This window comes from Myotis nattereri (genome assembly GCF_964212035.1).
Source record: "Myotis nattereri genome assembly, chromosome: 11".
Lineage (NCBI taxonomy): Eukaryota > Metazoa > Chordata > Mammalia > Chiroptera > Vespertilionidae > Myotis > Myotis nattereri.
In genome coordinates this window covers 62,566,533-62,589,596 of record NC_138086.1, presented here as the reverse complement: position 1 = coordinate 62,589,596, position 23,064 = coordinate 62,566,533, and the positions used below count along the sequence as shown (strand labels likewise).

At 38.7% G+C, this 23,064-nt stretch overlaps 1 protein-coding gene across 2 annotated transcripts in view; it reads right to left on the bottom strand.

Moving 5' to 3' along the window:
• TAX1BP1 (Tax1 binding protein 1) overlaps positions 1 to 23,064 on the bottom strand; it is a 66,074-nt gene that overhangs the window by 14,183 nt on the left and 28,827 nt on the right. For both annotated transcript variants that reach the window (XM_081102024.1, XM_081102025.1), the window contains exons 9-14: positions 22,664 to 22,888; positions 21,669 to 21,815; positions 19,865 to 19,988; positions 18,523 to 18,626; positions 15,924 to 16,049; positions 11,092 to 11,163 (exon numbers count right to left, since the gene is read on the bottom strand). In XM_081102024.1, the coding sequence (XP_080958150.1) occupies positions 11,092 to 11,163; positions 15,924 to 16,049; positions 18,523 to 18,626; positions 19,865 to 19,988; positions 21,669 to 21,815; positions 22,664 to 22,888 (798 nt within the window). The remainder of the gene's footprint in view (positions 1 to 11,091; positions 11,164 to 15,923; positions 16,050 to 18,522; positions 18,627 to 19,864; positions 19,989 to 21,668; positions 21,816 to 22,663; positions 22,889 to 23,064) is intronic.

Below are 23,064 nucleotides of genomic sequence, written 5' to 3'. Positions count from 1 at the left end.
AGGACCACACCAAGACACATCATAATTAAAATGCCAAGAGCAAAAGACAGAGAATCTTAAAAGCAGCAAGAGAAAGACAGTCAGTTACCTACAAGGGAGTACCCATAGGACTGTCAGCTGATTTCTCAACAGAAACTTTGCAGGCCAGAAGGGAGTGGGCAAGAAATATTCAAAGTGATGAATGCCAAGAACCTACAACCAAGATTACTTTATCCAGCAAAGCTATCATTCAGAACTGAAGGTCAGATAAAGAGCTTCACAGATAAGGAAAAGCTAAAGGAGTTCATCACCACCAAACCAGTATTATATGAAATGCTGAAAGGTATCCTTTAAGAAGAGGAAGAAAAAGAAGAAGGTAAAGATACAAATTATGAACAACAAATACACATCTATCAACAAGTGAACTCAAAATCAAGTGAATAAATAATCTGATGAACAGAATAAACTGGTGATTATAATAGAATCAGGAGCACAGAAAGGGAGTGGACTGACTATTCTTGGGGGGGAAAGGGGTGTGGGGGATGCAGGAAGAGACTGGACAATAATCGTGCACCTATGTGGATGAGGACAGTGGGAGGGGGGGGATGAGGGTTGAGGGAGGGGTGGGGACCGGGTGGAGGGGAGCTATGGGAGGAAAAAAGAGGAACAACTAATAATCTGAACAATAAAGATTAAAAAAAAAAATAAAGTTCCTCCAGGTGGCTCAGTTGGTTGGAACGTTGTTCCATACACCAAAAGGTTGGGGGTTCAATTCCCAATCAGGGTGCATACCTAGGTTGCAGGCTCAATCCTCAACTGGGGCATGACTGGAGTAGGTATGGGAGGCAACTGATAGATGTTCTCTCTCTCCCCCTCTCCCTCTCTAAAAATCAATAAAAACATACACTTGGGTGAGGATTGTAAAGCTCCTCCTAAGCACATGAAGAGTACAGAAGACATGTGTAACATATTGCAGGATTGGTAAGTGAATGATATGGATAGAGCATAGGATGCATGAAGAGGAGGAGAGATGTAGCTAAAAAGACAGGTTGGTGGTCAAATGTGCCAAATCTATGTCATACAGTTTACTACAATGGGCCTAATGGTTCTTGAACAATAACAACATGGTAAACTGGTCTTTGTAAGGTTAATCTAGCAAAGCTATACTGGGCATACTTGAAACTAAAAAGTTGGGGGCAGGGGAGATAGAGCATGACATCAGACTAACCTAATTTGCTCACCAGTTCCAGCACTAATAACCCTGAGAAACTTATCTTCTCCAAGCCTCAGAGGGCTACTGATAAATGCAGGGATGTTTAGAACACAACAGTCCCTCAATAGATGCTCCCTCATCTGCTATGTTTCAAAAATTGCAAACATGCTATTTATAATAGCTCAGAATTGTGAATAGAAAAAAAAGAGAAAGTAAAAAAATATTTCAAAGATGATTTGAGAAAATAGAAAAAGGGTACAAAAGGAGCAAAAAAGTTAGAGATGATAAAATACTTCTGCAAAAGTTTAGGCAAATTAATTAGAGGAGTATGGTTAAGTTATTCTGTGGGCAAACAATAAACTACTTAAATGGAGTCAAGGGTTTCAGCAAAGACTTATATGCATGCACTGGTACAGTCAAGCAACTTCATTGAGAGTTCTGACCTAATAAAGAATTTACTCTAAGTTAATATCCTCTCCTCTACCATAAAAAAATGCATAAATCCTCTGCAAGTAGGATGCAGGGTAAGAAAAGGACCAGTAATAAGCAGCTTGGATTTCTCATGGGGGAAACTGGAGGCGGGATAAAGAGACATGGCCAAAACAGTTATGGTTAGGTTGTTTGGCAAATTGGAAGTCTCAACTCTTGACTTAAGAGAAGATTCTTAAATTTGCATTCACAACGCCCCTGCCCCCAAAGGGTCCATGTTTAGAATTCAGGAGATCCATGAACTTAGAAGGGAGGGAAAATTAATATCTTCTCACTAACTTCTGACTGACATTTAGCATTTTCTTTATGAATGTAGCCAAAAAAAAAAAAAAAAAAATACAGCAATTGTTGCTGTACCTTTAATTGTCACCTACAGAAGTCACAGATATATTCATTTCATATGTCACTGCAGCTGTCTCAAAACAGCCATTCTATTCATCACTACTTTGAAATTATGGTAATTAGACATACTAAACCTTATTTAACATTTTAATAAGCAAGCACATATACTCATATATCACAAATTTTAAAAAATATTTTGGTAACTATTTCTTAGAATTTATTTTTTTGTGGTTCTATATATTTTGCTTTATTCATTTAAAAGTATTTTCTGAAAACAGACTTCACCAGACTGTCAAAATACCCTTGCAACAAAACTGGTCAAGAACCCACGTGGGCCCTAGCTGGTTTGGTTCAGTGGCTAGAGCATCAGCTTGTGGACTGAAGGGTCCCTGGTTCGATTCCAGTCAAGGGCACATGTCCCAGTTGCGGGCTCGAGCCCCAGTAAGGGGTGTGTAGGAGGCAGCCAATCAATGATTCTCTCTCATCATTGATGTTTCTATCTCTCTCTCCCTCTCCCTTCCTCTCTGAAATCAATAAAAAATATTTTTCAAAAAGAACCCATGTGGGATCTCCTCCCCTATCTTAAAAAACAATCATTAACATGAGTATAGCTATCTTACCTGAGCAAAACAATATTAAGCTGATTTGCAGTTCTCTAAAATAAAAAGCCTCCACAATTTAAGAAATAGATTTTGTTAGAAGTCCTCTTTGACAATTTCAGTTCCAGGGAACACAAGTTTGCTTTGCTGGTTTTCCTTTGCTAGAGAGAGTGCCTAAATCTTTCTTTTTTCCTTCAGGGCCCCAAAATGTCTCACAGTAGCCATAGTTTTACAAATTATTCGTACTCCAACTGTTAAATAGAAGGAACAATGTATTGCTCTTATCTGCCACATGTGATGCTGTGAGAGTAAGGGAGAACAGACATTAAATGTTTTGAATTACTTTCAACTCTGAACAAGTTGTTCAAGGTATAAAATCCTCCTAATTTTTTCTTTTATCACTTCCAGGCAGCCTCTAAGTTATAGCAAAAAGGTAAATAAATGGTCGTCTATATTATTTTTATAAGATCAGTTCTTCGGGGTCATTATTTAATCATCATGCTATTATTGCATTTCAGTAGAAATGCTGTATTTCTACTGATGTATAATAAAAGCGTAATTGCCGGAGTCCATTCATTGTCTTCACTAGCTGAGTTTAGACAGAGACCCCGCAAAAAGCTAGTAGCCCTTGAAAGTCCTAGCAAAGGTCAGGGCTGTGCACCACCCAGTTAATCTAGGAACCACTCAGTTAATCTAGATAATGATAGCTGAAGCAACCTCCCTACCTTTAATCATGTAAATTGCCTAAGGGTGATGTTATGACCTAATCTGTGTGTCATTGAAACCTCCTTACTCTAGGGCTACCCCAAACAAACCTCCTTACCCTAGGGCAACCCTAGACCAAATAAAAGGTTGGAGCGGCCTGAGCATCGGTGGAAGTCTTTCGGGACTTGCCCGCCTGGTCCCCCAATATTGCAAAATTATCTCGTGTCTTTTTCTCTCATTTGTTGTGTGGCTCCTCTTTCAGATACCGAACCCTACTCCACACAGAACGTGGAGGGAGTCATACTCGACACGTAATATGCTAATTAGACCGGAAGCTGAATGACCTTCCAGACATCATTCTAGACAAAGCCAGGGCTGCAAGGGCCAAGGCAAGCCACCGCGGCTGCGAGGGCCAAGCCCCTTGAACAAATTTAGTGCATCGGGCCTCTAGTGATTCATACTACTAAGTATATATTCCACATCTATATGTGTGTATGTGTATATATATATATTTAATTATTTTTAAGTATTACTATATATAGAAAACTCTTCCATTCTCAGATAGAAAGTAGGTCATCTGGAAATATAAAAATGATGATTCAGAAAAATCACTAATCAGGTATCTAGTGTTAAGGTAACATTTGAAAATTTTTTAATTTAATATTTGTTTTGTTTTGTTTTTAATATGTTTTCATTGATTTTTAGAGAGAGAGGAAGGGAAAGGGAAAGGGACAGAGAGATAGAAACATTGATGAGAGAAGCATCATCAATCGGCTGCTTCCTGCACACCCCCTACAGGAGATCAAGCCTGCAACACAGTCATGTGCCCTGACGGAAAATGAACCTGTGACCTCTTGGTTCATGGGACGACGCTCAACCACTGAGCCACACCAGCTGGACTTAAGTTCCTCTATTAAACTTATACCTGGGACCTGTATTTTTATTTCATAGGACTTATTTATAATTTGAAATTAATATTTATGTGCTTACTTATCGGACATTTGCCTCCTCTTCTGCTTAATTGTAAGGTCCATGAAGACAGGAATTATGTCTATTTATTTGAAGTTAAATATTTGTTGAATGAATAAACAAAATGGGGCAAACATAATTTACAGCATTTGCTTAGAACAACATTTGTTATAAGAAATGTACAGGAATCAGCAGTTTATTGTCAGTTAATACCCCACCCTATAAAATGCATCAAAGGTAGGGCCAGTTTACTTTCTATCTGCTGTCTTATGTTACTCGTGATTTTCTTGCTGGTGACACTATAGTGTTATATTACTTCAAAAGATTGTTTTTTTTGTTTGTTTTTTTAAATATATTTTATTGATTTTTCACAGAGAGGAAGGGAAAGGGATAGAGAGTTAGAAACATCGATGAGAGAGAAACATCAATCAGCTGCCTCCTGCACACCCCCAACTGGGAATGTGCCCGCAACCAAGGTACATGGCCTTGACCGGAATCGAACCTGGGACCCTTCAGTCCACAGGCCGACGCTCCATCCACTGAGCCAAACCGGCCAGGGCTTCAAAAGATTGTTTTAAAAATAATTTCTATGTGCTATTCCAAGGCCTTGCTTAATTTTGTCTTCTTCCCTAGTTTTTCTCAGAACCCTCACCTCTACCCCAATTCTTTACAAAGTTAGGACTAAGTCTTTTTTGTTCAGCATTGAAAACAGACCCAGGCAGAGTGCCTAGAATGAACCAATTTGGTCTGGGAGATCAAAGAAGGCCTCTCTGAAAGAGTCATTTAATCTGGAACTTAAGGGTAAGTCAAGAGTGGTAGGAATAGTTATAAATAATGAGAGAGAAATAATTTGAATTCTGGGATATACTTGAAAAAATATCACTGAGGAAAGGAGGGAAGGGTATTATGGTTGTATAAATAAAGTAAGATGGCCAAAAGTAACAATTACTGATGATGGGTGAGAAGTTCAACAGAATTTATTATTCTTTCTATATTCATATATGCTTAAACTCTTCTTTAAAAAAAAAGTTTTAACAAAGTAAAGAATTATAGACAAGACTATTCCTGGCAAAGGACATAAATGAGGGCCCTGAGAAGAGAAAGCAATTGGAGAGTTATAAGGCCTGGGTGACCAGAACAGTTTTCACAGTGTGGTCCCACAATAGCAGCACCAAGTACTTTTTAGAAATGCAAATCTCAAACCACACCCCAGACCTACTAAATCAGAAACTCTGGGAATGGGAGCCAGAAATCAGTGTTTTAATAGCAATACAAGTGGTTTTGATGCAAGTTTAAGTTTGCGAACTACTAAGAGACTCGACATCAGTGGTTCTCAACCTTGGCTGCACAGTAGAATCACCTGGGAATCTTTTTAAAATCCTGATTTCTGGGCTTCACCCTCCGGAAATTCTGTCTCTTTGTTATGGGGTGAGGCCACAACATTAGTAACAAAGAAACAGAATTTCTGGAGGATGAGGCCCAGAAATCAGGATTTTAAAAAGATTCCCAGGTGATTCTAATGTGCAGTCAAAGTTGAGAACCACTGTTCTACATAGAAGATAGTGAAACAGGAAATTATGGCTTATGGTGGAACTAGAGATAAATGGAAGCCAGTCATATAAAATATGAGAGGCTATGTTATAAATTTTGGCCTGTATGCTGATTGCGAAGACCATCAGGAGTGGTCGGTCAGCTTTACATTTTTAAAGGTTACACTGCCTATGGTTTATACAACTTTTTTATCTGAGTCAAAAACAGAGGCATGGAAGATGGCAGTGTAGGACATGTGGCCCCCAGTACAATAGTTCCCAAGTAACTTAATCCTGACAACAATCACTTCAGTGAGTGTGGAAGTAGATCTATACCTGTGAGATGACTGAGTCCCAAGTGATACCCTGACTATTGCAGTCTTGTGTGAGATCTAAAGCCAGAGGACCCAGCTAAGCCACACTAACAGAAAGTGAGATTACAAATGTTTTAAGCCAGTGATTTTCAACTGGTATGCTGCAAGAATTTTTAAAACATGCAATACTTGACTATCTAGTCAAGGGCACTGACTTTTCCCCTTAGACTGTCAAATCCTATATCCTAAGTAATAAAAGGCTAATATGCAAATTGACTGAACCAAGGAACAACCAGTTGCTATGACGCACACTGACCACCGGGGAAGACGCTCAACGCAGGAGCTGCCCACTGGTGGTCAATGTGCTCCCACAGGGGGAGCACCGCTCAGCCAGAAGCTGGTGAGCGCAGCAGTGATGGCAACAGCCTCTCCCACCTACGTGGTAGGCAGACATCCTCTGAGGGGTCCCTGACTGCGAGAGGGTGCAGGCTGGGCTGAGGGCCACCCCGTTCCCATGCCTAGGTGCATGAATGTCGTGCACCGGGCCTCTAGTAAAAAAATAACAGCCAACAGAACAACTGCCATCTGGTGTGAAAAATTATACCTATTTTGTTGTCAAATCGGCAAAAAATATGTTCTTTTGGTGTGCCACATGATTTTTAGTAATTAGTTTATGTATGTCTGCCATGAGATGAAAAAGATTGAAAGTCTCTGTTTGAAGCTACTAAGTTTTTGGGCAATTTGTTAAACCATTTGGTTAATACAATCATCATATTACTTTCCATGTGTGATTTTAGCCATTTATACCACCACAAAATTTATAAATGGTTATAATCATTCAGGACTGTCTCTCTTTCAAAATCATGTATGAAACTTTAAAAAATATATATATATAAATATGTAAAATGTAACATATTTTATATATATTTTTATATATGAAATATACATTCGTGTGTGGGGGTGGGGGGGTAGTCCCCTCAGCCCGGCGTGTATTCTCTCGCAGTCTGGGACCGCTCGGGGGATGTCCAACTGCCAGCTTAGGCCCGCGGGGAGCCGGCCTAAGCCTTCAGTCGGACATGCCCCAAGGGGTCCTTAGCGCTGCCATGGAGACAGAAGAGGCTCCTGCCACCGCCACTGCGCTCACCAGCCATGAGCCTGGCTTCTGGCTGAGCAGCGGTCCCCCTTTGGGAGCACACTGACCACCAGGGGGCAGCTCCCGCATTGAGCATCTGCCCCCTGGTGGTCAGTGCACGTCATAGCCACTGGCCGTTCCACCATTTGGTCGATTTGCATATTAGCCTTTTATTATATAGGATATGTAAATGTATAAAAATAAAGTATCGTGACTGCTTCTAGTATTATCTCTAAGCACAATATATACTTAAAAGTTAGGTTTCTTATTAACAATCATGGAAGTGAGACAGCAGAGACCTGTACCTAGGATCCCAAGGATACCAGATGGCCAGAAGAAACACAGATAAGCCAACCACAAGAATGTCACCACCCCTCCACTCCCTGCTCAAAAATAATGGCAGAATTTTATCTTCCAACTGCTTGCTTCTCCTACCGTAACATGAAAAATTCCACAAGCCTGTCTTTTCATGAAAGCCTGCTTTGTCCCTAGCTTATAAAAGCAGCCACATGGAGCCAGTCAGTTCAGGGCCTTCCTTTCTTCTGTGCTGCCACCCTTGTACTTGAAAATAATCTTAATAAATCTGGAAATTTCTCTAGGACCTCCTTTTGATTTATTTCTCTCTTGGGGAACCCAAGAATCCGAATGCTGGTAACAAAAGCAAATACGTATTTCAAAAAGCTGTCCTAAGCATTTGAATATATGTATTCAACTTATCACATCTGATTTGATCATCATTTTAAATTTATTGTACAACTGACCAAAACTTATACCAGAAATAAAAATTTTCTTACTCTTCATTTGTGTTCCTATTGCTTTAATTATCTTTAATCCACAGTTTAATTGCTGCAGTCTTTTTTTAACCCACTTGCTATTTTGTGTTACCACACACTGAAAGTGAAAGAGAGGGAGAAAGATGAGGGAGGGGGAGAGAAAACTAATGCCAAGTAACACATGAACACAATATACTGAGAGCCTAGTGGACAAAAACAAAAAACTGCAAACAATCTTGAATTCTATTTTTAGTAGGTTTCCTTCTCATAGTGGTATGGTGCGAGCAATTCTGAAACTATTTTACATGGATTACTGGATTTAGCAAGTAAATAGATATATTGACAGTGTTCAGTGCCAGGATTCTTACTGTGGACAAGGTGTACAAATAGCAATCGAGGAAGGCAAGGAAGAACCCTGTGAACCTGGACTAAAACTCTTATCTAAAATGTAAATGTTTCCTACTTCTGTCCACTGAAAGAATCTAGAAGCAATAAAAACCAGTAAAAATGTGCACACCTAGGCCATTGTTTTGATTTCTAAGTACCATTTCTCGTTAGTAAGGAATCACACCTCCTTGAGGAAATAACTGCTTTCAGAGTGAGAACAGAGCTTTTTCCTTATAAAACAATGGCCAATCCAAAGATGAGGTAAGAAATGTATAAGAGGAGCTAGACTATCTTGCAGTGTTGTAAAGAAATGAAGTGCTCAAAAAACCAAAAGCATTCTTTTGATACCTAGACATATCAGAAAACAGTTTGAAGGTGCTCTCCCTAACCAAATCTAGGACTATGGAACATCAAATTAAGAACAGTAACAAACTTTAATCCACTGACTAAAAAGAGTTTATACTGATGATTATCTATCAGGTAGGAAGCAGGAAAGTAGGTACGCAGATAGACAGAGATGGATAGACACAGGCCCTCAAAAAAAATTAAAAAGACATATATACTTACATACATATACAGACTTTGTGATATTGATTTGGTTTTTGTCTCCAATTCCTGGCACAAGTCCTGAAACTCTTGGAATTTACTAAATCATAGGAGTGTCTTGTTCATAACAAGTCCTTTTAAACTTGAGACCATCTTGAATTCATGCAAACAAGATGACTACTGGTAGACCCTCAGATAGATTCATGGGAGGGGCTGGTCACCAGAAGGACTAAGCACATGATTAGAGAGAGCTAGAAATTTTAGCACTCACCAGAGATGGGAGGGAGACTGAAGACTGAGTTAAATTGTTTTGCCAACAATTTAATCACACTTGTATACTGAGATGCCATATTAAAAGCATTTACACTAGGTTCGGGGAGCTTCCAGTTGATGAACACATCACTGTGCTAAGAGTGCCACATGCCTGGAGAGCATGAAAGCTCTGCAGGTCTCCATCCTCACCTTGCCCCTATGCATCTCTTCCATTTGGCTGTTTCTGAGTTGTGCCCTTTATAATACAACTTTATAATAAAGTGTAATAATCATAAGTAGTATTTTCCTGAGTTCTGTGATTCATTCTAGCAAAATATCGAAGGGGGAGCAGGGAGCACGTGGGGCTGAACCCTTAACTGGGTCTGCAATAACTTGAATAGTTGGTGTCCAAGATGAACTGAATTGTAGTCTATCCAGTTGACTGATGTCAGAGAATTGTTGCTGGAACATAAATGAGGGCAAAGGAAGGTTCTTCCTCATTATGGAATGCCAAGGGACATGTAGGGAGGAAAATGATGGATTCGAAAAGTCATAATTTTGCACCTATCACAGTCATGTCATCCAACCTGGAGGTCTATCTAGCACTTTTGAGTGGTGTTTTGTTGGTATTTTTTACCACGTACCATTTTGGAATATTATCATCGGTCACTGAAACTACAGATTGGTTCAATGAATTATGAAGATCTTCCAAATGCTGACACATTTCACTAAATAGTTATTTAACGTCAGAGTTTTAATATTACCAATCTCATTAGTAAGTCTGTAAGCCTTGGGAAGTATCGAGCTTATGATAGCAGATATAAGGTTCCCAAAATTCTAGTTTGCTCAAAAGATTGAACTTTATCATTGACACAAATACTATCAATTTTTTTTTCCTTAAAGTAACAAGCTCACTCATTTCTTTTCAAGTAATGTCTGCCATATACCCTAGTCTGAAAAAACAAATTCTATTAGTTATTCTTTAAAATAGAAATAATATGCCATGAAAAAGAGGCTAGTTCAGCCTATAACTCCAGCAATTGCCCAAGTGCTTTACCTTAAAATAACCATTGTTCTTCATTAGGCAACAGAAGTGCTTTGGGGGTACTTCCCATTTCATCACACGGAATATTTAAAAGATGTATACCCCAGGATCAAACTTTAATAAAATTATTTTATTATTTCATCATCTTAAAATGAAAGCAGCTTTTTTTTCTTTTAAACTGTGAATGCATGGTTGGGATGACTATAGTAACTATTAATGCTACTGCCTTGGCATAAATTAGTATGTCAGCAGTTTCCCACCACTCCTTTGCACACGGTGTGCAAATGTAACACAGTGGGAGTGGGGTGTGAGGGGTTGAGAAAATAATATTGTAGTATTATAAAAAGAGTTTTATCTTCATAGACTTATAAAAGGAAATAGAAACATCCCCCCAAAAGGACCACAAACAAGCATTTTTTACAATACAAAGGTATGCTCTGATTGAATGTTAGGTCATGCTATAAATCATTTAACAACTTCTAAAGCATTTCCTATTACAAAAGAAAACCAGATGAATACATTATATAGACTTTAAAATTTCTTTACTATTTTCCTAAATTTGAACATTGTAAAATCTGTTTTATTGTTAAATATAAAGACTAAGCTAAGTTTCAACATGTAAGCATTTTCTCAAACTATGAGGTAAAATATTTTAAAATACTTAACAAAAAACCATTTTCCATCTAAGAGTCTCAACAGTGTTTTCTTTATTCATTAACTATTTTTTTTAAAAACCACCCTCACATGAACTATAAAACTGTCTCTTCATAAAGCTGTATTACATACAAAACATTTTTTAAAGAGCATGGTTCAATACCTTCTCCCTGGAGAGGTTTGCCAAATGTGAAGTTAGACCATTTATTTCTTTGTCTTTCTCTGCCAATTGAAGCTAAATAAAGAAAAAAAATTGTAATTAATTTTTTCATTATCTACTCTCTCCGTAAACTTCAAGAAATATTATACTGTTATTACCATATCCATATGTTTTCCTTGGTTCTTATTTTTTACATCTGTGAATTACTTGTCATTACTGACCAATTTCCCTTACTTTTAAAACTTCTCTCCTTTTTATGTGAAACTGCACCAACATTGTCATTCTCTCATGCTCTGTGTGTCCACTTCTTCACAATTACAAATACATTATTCCCCAAAGTATCTTCTTTGGCTTCTCCTCTCTATATTCTCTCTGAAAACTCCCTTTCTTCTATGCTTTCAACTATAACCCTCATGGGAATAAATCACAAGCATTAACTCATGTGCCACACTCTTAAGTTCCAAATCTGCCTTTTTAATTGATGGTTAGACATGTTTCACTGCTATCTTTCTGCCCTGCAAGGGCAAAATGTCTCAAATCTACTTTCCTATTTTTTTAATTTTATTTTTGTTAATTGATATTATCAATCTCAGAGCCTACTGTGATTGAAGCTAGGAATTATGTTAGAATGCTTCTCCCTTCACCTCTTTCTCCCCTCCCCAAAATTTTCAGATTCTCATTCATTTATTCATTCATTCAACCACCCATTGTTCATCTACTACAGCATAAACATTATAGATACAAATACAAATAAGATTCCTCTTCAGCAGTTTGTCCAATAAGAATGTCTTCCAATGGTTTCCTTGATAAACTCATGTCCTATTCAATGGTAAGTGACCAAGGAAGGTAGTAATTCATCCTAAGAATATTTCCACCTCATTTTCTTGCCTTCAAAAACCCTTCCCACCTATAAATCCTCTCTGCACTACCAGACTCACTCTAGTTGGGTCCATTTTCTCCCTAGAAAAGTCTGAACAGCAAAATGCACCCAAATTTGGCTTTGATCTGTCTTTTAAGTCTCATCTACTCCACTACAGTTCCCAGATGATGCTACTTCTGACCTCCAAACTTATACTAGAGGCCTGGTGCACAAATCCCATGCACTGGTGGGGAGCGTGGCCTTCGGGAATCAGCCCACTGTGGGAGCACTGCTCATCCCGGTCAGCCAAGCAGCTGTGGACCCACCCTCTGAGCGGCTGCTCCCTGGTCCTGCAGCTTCAATGGAGCCGGAGCACTCACCGCTCCAGGGGACCCAGTCAGGGCCAGGCTCAGGGACAACAGCACTGAGAGGCAGCGGAGTAGGCCTCAGTCCCCCGGTGGTCATGAACCTGCCTCCCAGCCTCCAGGGTCAGCTCTGCGAACCCGGAGGCAGCACTGTGAGGCCTGCGGGTGCCCAGAGGTGGCAGCAAGGAGCGAGGAGGCAGCAAGGAGCAAGGAGGAGGAGGCTAGGGGGTGAGGAGTCAACAATCTCAGCCCGGGTTCCTGCCCGTGGCCCAGGGTTCACAGCAGGAGCAGCCGTTCACCCAGTCAAGCAGCACTCCCACTGTGGTAGCACACTGACCACCAGGGGGCAGCTCCTGCATTGAGCATCTGCCCTCTGGTGGTCAGTGCACGTCATAGCTACTGGTCAACTGGTCATTCTGGTCATTCTGCCATTCGGTTGCTGGGCTTTTATTATACAGGATAACAACGCTTATCTGCTGGCTTAGAATGTTGTGGCTTTCTTTTCCTAGCTCTGCTTCTTCTCCCCTCCACTGGGTCTTACAAAGGTCTGGTTTCTCCATATGTCTAACTCTTAATTCAAAATAGTCCTAAAGAACTCCGACTTATTCATCACGGTTTGCCTTGTCTGGTATGAGTGCTTGTCTGTAAACAGTGAAAAATAAGGGTAAGGGCACTAAACAAAAAGCCAAGCACCTTTACCAGCTGTTATAACCTTAAATATTTTCATTTTGGTCATTAATGAAGTGAAAATATTATTTAGCTCCCCATTGTTTGCAGATGATAACCTAGGCTGTGAATGTGAATATCACCTTTACACTTCTAACAATACCTACTAGTTCACAAACTCCTTAAGAATAGCATTGTAGCTTACTTTATGAAAGATCACCAGACTAATAGCTAATATAGTCTTTTACAAATAACTGGCTTCAATAAGTCTTTACCAAATCATTTTGTCAATCTTCAAAAATAAAATTTCATATAAATTCAGTATTCAGCTTTATAAGTGGTAAGTGAAGTTGCCAGCCATTGAAAATATCCACAAGAATTTCAGAAACAGTAATATCATGAAACAAAAGTTTCAAAATTTCTTCTGACATCCTATCTAATAATAGAGAAACATGGTAATTAACTGTAACTTCGCTACCCTTCCCATTGGCTAATCAGCGAGATATGCAAATTAACTGCCAACCAAGATGGTGGCCGGCAGCCAGGTAGCTGAAGCGAACAGGAGGCTTGCTTGCTCCAGTGATAGAGGAAGCCAAGGTTCCCCGCCTGCCGCTGCTGGCCTCTGAGCTTGCACTCTAATCAACTATGTTGCAATTATAGAACCTCAGTAAACCCCAGAAACCTGCTTTCAGCCAGCCGGGATCTCAGAGCTGGAGTGAGCAGGACCGCAACAGTGTTACAATTTTAGAACCCAAACAAACCCAGATACCTGCTTTCAGAAGCCAAGGTCTCAGGGTTGGAGCCGAGCCTCAGAGCTAAAGCCGGCTCTCAGCTCCAGTGAGAGCCATAGAAGGTAAATAAATCCCAGAATTAAAAAAAGAAAAAAGAAAAAAAGGAGAGGTTGGGAGCTTCAGTCACCCGCCAGCCTGAAAACGGCCCTCAGCCCCTCACCCAGACTGGCCAGGCACCCCAGTTGGGACCCCCACCCTGAAGGGGGTCTGACCAGCTGCAAACAGCCATCATCCCCTCATCCAGGCTGGCCAGGCACCCCAGTGGGGACGCCCACCATGAAGAGGGTGTGACCAGCTGCAAACAGCCATCATCCCCTCATCTAGGATGGCCAGGCACCCAAGCGGGACCCCCCCCTGATCCAGGGCACCCTTCAGGGCAAACCAGCCGGATCCCACCCGTGCACCAGGCCTCTATCCTATATAGTAAAGGGGTAATATGCAAACTGACCCTAACAGCAGAAAGACTGGGAATGAATGGTCACTATGACACACACTGACCACCAGGGGGCAGACTCTCAATGCAGGAGGCTGCCCTCACATGGTCAGGTCGCTCTCACATGGGAGGAGCTCTGCTCAGACACAAGCCAGGCTGATGGCTGCCAGTACAGCGGTGGTGGTGGGAGCCTCTCCTGCCTCCTCAGCAGCGCTAAGGATGTCCGACTGCAGTTTAGGCCTGCTCCCCGCTGGCAACTGGACATCCCCCGAGGGCTGCCGGGCTGCCAGAGGAATGTCTGATTGCCATCTTAGGCGCAATCCCCCGGGGAGCGGGCCTAAGCCAGCAGGTGGTCATCCCTTGAGGGGTCCCAGACTGCGAGAGGGCACAGGCCGGGCTGAGGGACCCCACCTCCCCCGAGTGCACAAATTTTTGTGCACCAGGCGTCTAGTAAGATAATAAAAGGACTACCAGTAAAGTTACCTTACACTGTAATGTGCCACCTGCTCCAGTCCCAATAGGGGAAACCTAAAGGAATTCTTGGTGTCGTTAAGAATATTACATTTCAAAATTAAATTATAGGTACAATTAGTTATGCCTTAGTAAAGTTAAATAATTTAGAACTTCCTTTATTTAGTCACACACAAAAATATGCCAAACTATCCTATATAATAAAAACCTAATATGCTAAGTGTCTGGTCACCTGGTCCATTCAAACGATCAAAGCATAATATGCTAATGATATGCTAAGACTGCTCAACAGCTCGTTATGACATGCACTGACCACCAGGGGGCAGTCGACCAGCCGCTATGACATGCCCTGACCACCAGGGGGCCGAAGCTCCAACAGGTAAGTTAGCTTGCTGCTGGGGTCCGACCAATTGGGGACTGAGCAAGATGGGCCAGACATGCCCTGGCGCCCTCCCACGGTACCTCCCAGGCTGGCCAACCTCCCGCATCCCTCCCCAGCCCCAATCGTGCACCAGTGGGGTCCCTCGCCTGGCCTGAGCCCTCTCGTAATCCGGGACCCCTCTGGGGATATCAGAGAGACCGTTTTGGCCTGATCCCACAGGCCAGGCCAAGGGACCCCAATGGTGCACAAATTCGTGCACCAGGCCTCTAGTACAGCAGTTCTCAACCTGGGGGTCGTGACCCCTTTGGAGGTCGAATGACCCTTTCACAGTGGTCGCCTAAGACCATCGGAAAACACATATATAATTACATATTGTTTACAGTAGCAAAATTACAGTTATGAAGTAGCAACGAAAATAATTTTATGGTTGGGGGTCACCACAACATGAGGAACTGTATTAAAGCGTCGCAGCATTAGGAAGGTTGAGAACCACTGCTCTAATACATACACATATATATCTTAGAATATATAAGATTACACTTTATTCCTTAGAAAAATATCTTTTTCCTTATAAATTAGCTGTACAGCCTGCTAATTTTTTTCTAACATTCTTACAAATATCATTTACCATTCAGGCTTATTTGTTGGCTTATGTTACACTGGCAAAAACGTATTCTACAGTATTTCACTTATAGTCAAGGGCACGTACCTCAGTTCCAGGCTCAATCCCTGGACCTGGTAATCAATGAAAAAAGTATCCTCAAGTGAGGATTATAAAACATAAAAAGTGCATTGGATAAAAATTATAGATAACACATTTTCAAAAGTACCACAACTATGCCTTAAGTTATACGAATATTAAACTTACTTTGTAATTGTCCTCTACTTCAGCTAGTTCTAGTTTTACATTTTCAGCAATTTTTACTTGTTCTTTCCATTTCAGCTCCATTTTTGCAAGTTCATCAGCATATTTATTGCACTTTGTTTTCTCATCCTAAATAAAATTATTAAATTACCAAAAGATTTTAAATGCATATAAAGCCAATATCTACACACAAATATACTAAGGTACAATGGGGGGGGGGGGAGGGGGGAGATTTGTGTAATATATTAAACAATAAAGAACTTAAATTATAAAAAAAATACTAAGGTATATGCTAAATGTATATTGTAACACTGTTGTAACAGTATAAAAATTGAAATAACCGAATGTCTGTCAGTGGAAGATCAAATAAATCACTTTATTTGCACATAATGGAATTAACAAAGAAAAATGTCAAGATTCATTAACTGAAAATAGCAAGTTGCAAAAACAAAATACATAATGTAATCCTATCTTTGTTTCAAAAGTTGTTTAACAATTTTATATGATGTCTATGTAGTACTGTATAGAAAAATATGAAATAATTAATTGCTCATTTCTGGGTATCAGGGTCATGATGGTACTTTTTACCATCTTTATTCTTTATTCCTATAATACCATATTTCACAATAACCATGTATTACTTTTGTAAAGGAAGGTAATAAAAATTAGATACTTTTAGTGCCACTGTTTCCTGACACTGATAAATAAAACTCTGGGATTTCCAGACCAAGACAACTTCTAGGTTGACTTGTCATACACTGCTCTACTCTAGAACTCAGATGTTAAAAGGGAGGAGTTACAAACACAACAAAAAGGTAAAGTGGCCAACTTCATGTTGAAGATTTTTGTTCAAGGTGAAAAGTTTTAAAATGTACTTCGAGCAAGTCAATGGAGAAAACAAAGTCTTTTCATCTAAGAATGCTAAATCAACTGATTAACCATACTATACAAACCATGCCTCACAGTACACACAAAAATAAACTTAAAATGGCTAATACATCTGTATGTAAAACTATAAAATTTCTAGAAGACAAGGTAAGAGAAAATATAAGTTAAATTAGGTAAATGTTTCTTAGAACATAAAAAGACTAAAACAGTAAAAAAAATTTTTGATACTCTGTACTTCATCAAAATTAAAACTTTTTCTAAAAATACCATTAAGGAAATGAAAAGGCAAGCTACAGAATGGAGAAAATAATTACTACACATATATGAGACAAAGCACTTATTGCCAGAATAAAGAACACAAACTCAGTAAGATAACCCAATTTTTAAAATAGTAAAGATTTGAATTCTTGCAATAAAAAGGAGTTAAGAACCAATATAAGCAACAACATACCCAAGTCTCAAAAAATTATGCTGAAAGAGGACAGGAAACAGAGTACAAACCATATGATTCTATTTACAGAAACTGTACAAACAGTATGCTAATCTATAGTGACAGAAAGCAAGCCAATAGTTTCCCAGGGATGGGGACAGAGGGAGGGATGAGTTGCGAACAGATACAAAAAAAAGAACCCTGACCTGGTAAGTTTCACAACTATATAGGCAAAAGTGATCAAATTACAGACTTTAAATATGTGCAGTTTATTGGATTTCAATTGCACTTCAACACAGTTGTAAAAGAAAATAATGTACCTTGAGGAAGGTTTTACTTTCCATGGAACAATCTATCTTCCTTTCAATAGTACATGATGAAATTTTAATATTCATCCAGAATTGTTTTATACTTAATGAATAATTTAGTCCCTTATCATAAATAACTACATTGAACTCTAGCATAAACTGTACTAATCAACACTTCCACAGAAAGAAAGATCATCTGAAGCAACATAAACATTCAGTTTAAAATCTGGTTTAAAAAATCACATTAATATTATTTACAAGGCAGTAGCATAAAATATTTTAAATTACTCTAGTAACCTTGAGCTAATATATGCACTTCTCCAGCTCTGAAAAATAATCCCTCTCCTCTCCACATGCAAAGAAACTGACACAAAAAAATATTTAAACAAACAAAAATCACATACACAAAATAGCTTTTCCTCCTTCTCCAAATCAGATATAAATGAGAAGCATTTTTCCTTTGTCCTTTACATACTCTAGAAGTGAATGCTACCAAGACAGTTACAAAACTGAAATATTTTAATAATATAGTTTAAAATCATCAAAGTAAGTAACACTGTAAAGGCAACAACTCATTTGATTAATGTTCCCTTTCCACTTTGCAAATCTGGTCATTTTAAGATTTGGTAGAAATCTTTACTATTATTACAGTAAATGTAAAAGGAGCACTTCTCTTTTATAAAGTTCCATGTATCCTGATAATAAGACAAACAATATCCAACCTCAATCACTTGCCCATTATCAAGAGAAGTACGTTAGGTGAACAAAAACTAATTTTAGGACCATGATTTTACATACAGATCTACATGAAAAGGCACACACAACAACGCCCTCTCAACAGCTAAACGAAACACCAGTACATGTACCTGCTGTATAAAAAAGAAACCCTAGGACGCCCATCAATCGAAACAATAAAGGTAACCTAAGCCATTACATTTGATAAATATGTCTTTCACTTACAAGGTGGCTAGCTTACCTGCAAGAGTTGCTTACATTTATTATACTTTTCTGTTTTGTCAGCAATTTCTTGGGTCATTTCACAGACTTGTCCTTTTGTTACAATGTCAAAATCTGTCTCGGCTATAACAAGGCAGAAAATAAGGTCATTAAAAATTAGTTTTCTCTTTATATTATTTTCCTGTTCAGAATAACTTAAAGATCAGGATACTGTGAAATATAATAAATGGAATACTGAAGAAAAAAAACACCTATTTAAAAACTATATATTCATACATTAAACAAACAAAGTAGGATAATATATATATAAACTCTAGGTAAGAAGTCTTTAAATGTCAGTTTGGCCAGAACCAAGTTCATGTTCACTAATGAAAGGATCATTTTTTTTTTTAATTAGCTAAAAATAGTTCTAGGATAAGCAGAAAAGCCATACTCTTTGAGAAAACATTTTAAATCATTTTTCCAATCTTTCATCACTATTCACTAGGTTTTTATTAAGTAAATACTGTACAACACCATGTAGGTAACTAAGAGGACGTACAGAAATATAAAACAGGATCTTGTTCTGTAGCAGCTGAAGCTAATTAAATATTTAATAATAGAGGAAATTTACAATACATTTTAAAAGTATAACACATCAACTGCCCAAACATTACATGTGGAAATATACTTTTAGATACTCTAGTACTTATCTTCATTATTGCTAAATCATTAACACAGGGTGGAAAAAAAAATGAGGAAAAGTAAAATCCTAGAGTTAATTCAAATTCACATGTTGTTCATGTATTATTTCTCTCTACTCTGTTCTATAAATTAATAAACTAATAAAAAAAATTTATCTTATCCACTGACAAGTACACTGAGAAAAGTACCCTACTGATCCAAAGCAGCCGGGGAGAGAGAGAGAGAGAGAGAGAGAGAGAGAGAGAGAGAGAGAGAGAGAGATGAGACACACCAAACGGGATTTACAAGTTATTCCCCCTAACAGAATTGAACTGAAGTGCGAGAAATGTTTCAAAATTCCATAGATTTTAGTGGAATGTTAATTAAAAATTCAATTCTTGGCTTTTGTCCTATAGCCCAAAAGCTATACAAATCTGAGCTTACAAACACCAGGTCATTTAACACTTGTGAATATTCTCATGAAGATAAACACTAGTTCACACTCACATTTTATATATTCATCACATGCATGACTTTAACTTTTAGATCCTTACTTTCCCTTTGCCTCAATTCCTTAAATATACTATAAAGATTTCTATAAACTCCCTAAAATTCTTACTCCTGGAATAAGGCAACATAAGTAAGTATAAATACTTTTTAAGGCAGGACACTACACAAAAAGTCTAAAACATTTTTACCTGCAGAAGATAGTGGCTTTACACCTATAGTAGAGGTAGTAGTAGCTGGGTCTGTGTTTATTGAGGCCTCATTCACCTTCTGCTGACTTCCAATTTTCTTTGTGAAGACATTATTGTTATTGGCCTATTCAAAATGTTAACAATAAATTATTAAATGAATTCTATTTTCACCCTTCAGCCATTCTGTAAATAATCATATCAAAAAATCCTGAAAGTCCACAAAGCTACTAACTGTCCTAAAAGCCAGCAAAGACTAAAGTTACACACACCACTTTACTCATATTACAAAAGAGAAAACCTTATGTTTTTACTTGTCAAAACATCAAAAGACCACCAAAGTAGAAATCTCACAAGTTTTCTACTACAAAGTCATAATATACTTAAAGGCCCAAAACCAAAATCTATACATTTGGTTCACAGTTAAAGTGTAATTTTTTTTTCTTTACAAAAGCCTTCCTACTTTATCTCATGCATTTCTTGCTTCTTTTGTCTCCTTTCAGATTTCAAAAAAGACAGAAAATAAAACTGTCTTTACAGTAAATGTGGTTAGTAAAGAAAACTGTGGTGCTTTTCAACTGCGGGTTTTAAATGTGTTTCTTCACTTCCAAGACTCCATTACATAAAAAACCTTGTATTTAAGCACAATTTGGGGACCCACATTAAAACACACAGACATCAAAGCAGGGGCATTATAATTGATTTTATTAAATCTGCCTTCCCACCCTCAAATGGAATATAAAACAATTAGCTGATGATTTTTAACTCTTCCAAATCTAGTGGATATGAATAGGAGGAAAGAACTCACCAATGATAATTTGTAAATGGTGAACCCCACACCAAAGACAAATGTCATTGTCACAAAGAGGGACTTGGGACTCGATAGTATGTAATGATTATTTAAGTGAAATATACATTTAATCAACCTAAGAGGAAAATGGTGAAAAGAAGGCTCTTTTTCCCCCTGCTATTGCCCCTGCTTCCTTCATTGGTTCTCCAGGAAATAAAAATACCAGATATTAAAAAATTATTATTACAGTCCTGGACAGTTTTTCTCAGTGGTTAGAGTGTCAGCCCTCAAACTGAAGAGTTGCAGGTTCGATTCCCAGTCGTCAAGGGCACATAACTCAGTTGCACGTTTCACAGCCCTTGGTAGGGGCACATGTGGGAGATAACCAAACCATACGTTTCTCTCACGCTGATGTCTCTTCCCGCCCCAGCACCCCTCCATTCCACTCTTTCTAGAAATCAATGTAAAAAATACCCTCTGGTGAGGATTAAAAAGAAAATTTTAATCATTACAGTATTAGGCCAATGACTTGAAATCAAGCAGAGGTAAATTATATTAAAAAGAATGGTATTTTTAATATAATAAACTAGAGGCCCAGTGCATGAAATTCGTGCATGGGTAGGGTCCCTAGGCTTGGCCAGCAGTCAGGGCCGATCTGTGGGGAGACTGGCGGGGAGATCAGGGGGGCCCCGCTGGCACCTGCCTTGGTCGGCCAGCTGCCACCCATTTGCAGGCCCCACCCCCCGCCTCCGCTGCTGGTCGCCTCCCTCTGCCAGGTGACTGGCAAGGCGATTGGGGGGGCCCCCCCGCTGGCACCAGACTTGGCTGGCCTGGGGCCTGCAGGCAGCTCCTGCATTGAGCATCTACCTCCTAGTGGTCAGTGCATATCATAGCAACTGGTCATTCTGCCGTTTGGTCAATTTGCATATTAGGCTTTTATTATATATGATGATTTGATTTGCAAACAAAAATATTGATAAGAAATGTTTCACTATGTATGAATTCTGTTATACTTACTGATTGGTCTGAAAGTTTGTTTATTTGTTTTTGGAGCCTCTGGCATTCCTTGAATTTTTCTTTATAATGATCTGCTGCCATCTGAAGACGAAGTTTCAGATCTTCAACTTCTCTTCTCAGTTCATGTTCCAGTGTATCAGTTTTTTCCTAAAAAAAAAATAAACAACTCCTCTAAGAAAAAGATAAAAATTTTCTATCATAACAGTAGTAAATTCAAACTTCATTTTCATTTTTTTCTTTTTGGCTTTTTTTATCATTAAATATGTTTTTATTGATTTCAGAGAGGAAGGGAGAGGGCGGGGGGAGGGAGAGGGAGAGAGAGGGAGAGAGGAAGAGGGAGGGAGAAAGAGAGAGAGAGAGAGAGAGAGAGAGAGAGAGAGAGAGAAAGAAACAAACAAACAAACATACATCAGTGATGAGAATCATTGATCAGCAGTTACCTCCTGCACACCACCCCCTACTGGGGACCAAGCCCACAACCTAGGCATGGGCGCTGACTGGGACTTGAACCGTGACCTTATGGTTCATAGGTCACTGAGCCACACGGGCCAGGCTCTGTTTTTATTTTGGAGATTTAGCTATAGGGCCATATTAATTAGTTCTTCTAATAAATCCAGCTCTATATTCTTACAACTAAGATTCATTAAAAAACTAGAGAAGAATAATCCACCTCCTGAGGAGCAAGTATTACTCTGTTAAATAACCATAATACATTTTATGCAGCTAGTAAATAAGAAATTCCAACAAAGTAATATATGCCTGACATCAGAAAGTTTAATTAGCAATAATAGACCAGCTTTTATTAACCATTAGGAATTTGCTTACAGCAGTTTTTCTTAAAGCATACCTTAATTTCAAACCAAGAGGTTTCAATGACTAAACAAAATGAATGGAAACTTAAAATTCTGATCAGGAATCTGACTTGATTTATTTTAATGTAACTCACTCTTATAAGTTTTGATCAAAATGGAAACTCAAAATTAACTTGCTTTTACCTGGTCTTTTTTCATAGCATTTAGTTTAAGTTCTGCCACTGCATCAGCTAACTGCTTTTTTACTTTCTCATTTTCCAAGCGTGCAGTATGTAGATCTGCCATCGTTTTATCTCGCACATTTACAGCATCACTAAGTTCTTTAGTCAGAAAGACAACTTCTTGTCGAGTTGCCTGGATCTGCTCCTCTGCTTTACGAAGTTGCTCCTTTAAGAAAAATGTATCTTCCTGAAGAAATGCAGATAAGTACATTTGTAATTAAAACATTCAATTAAAAAATACAAGCAGAAACTATTTTTACTCATATTTCAACAAATCAAAAATTTTAAGTTAAATATTGCTCTTCTATTCAGAACTTAAAGCATATGTCTAGAAAAAACTAGGGATGTGACTTAAGTTTCCTC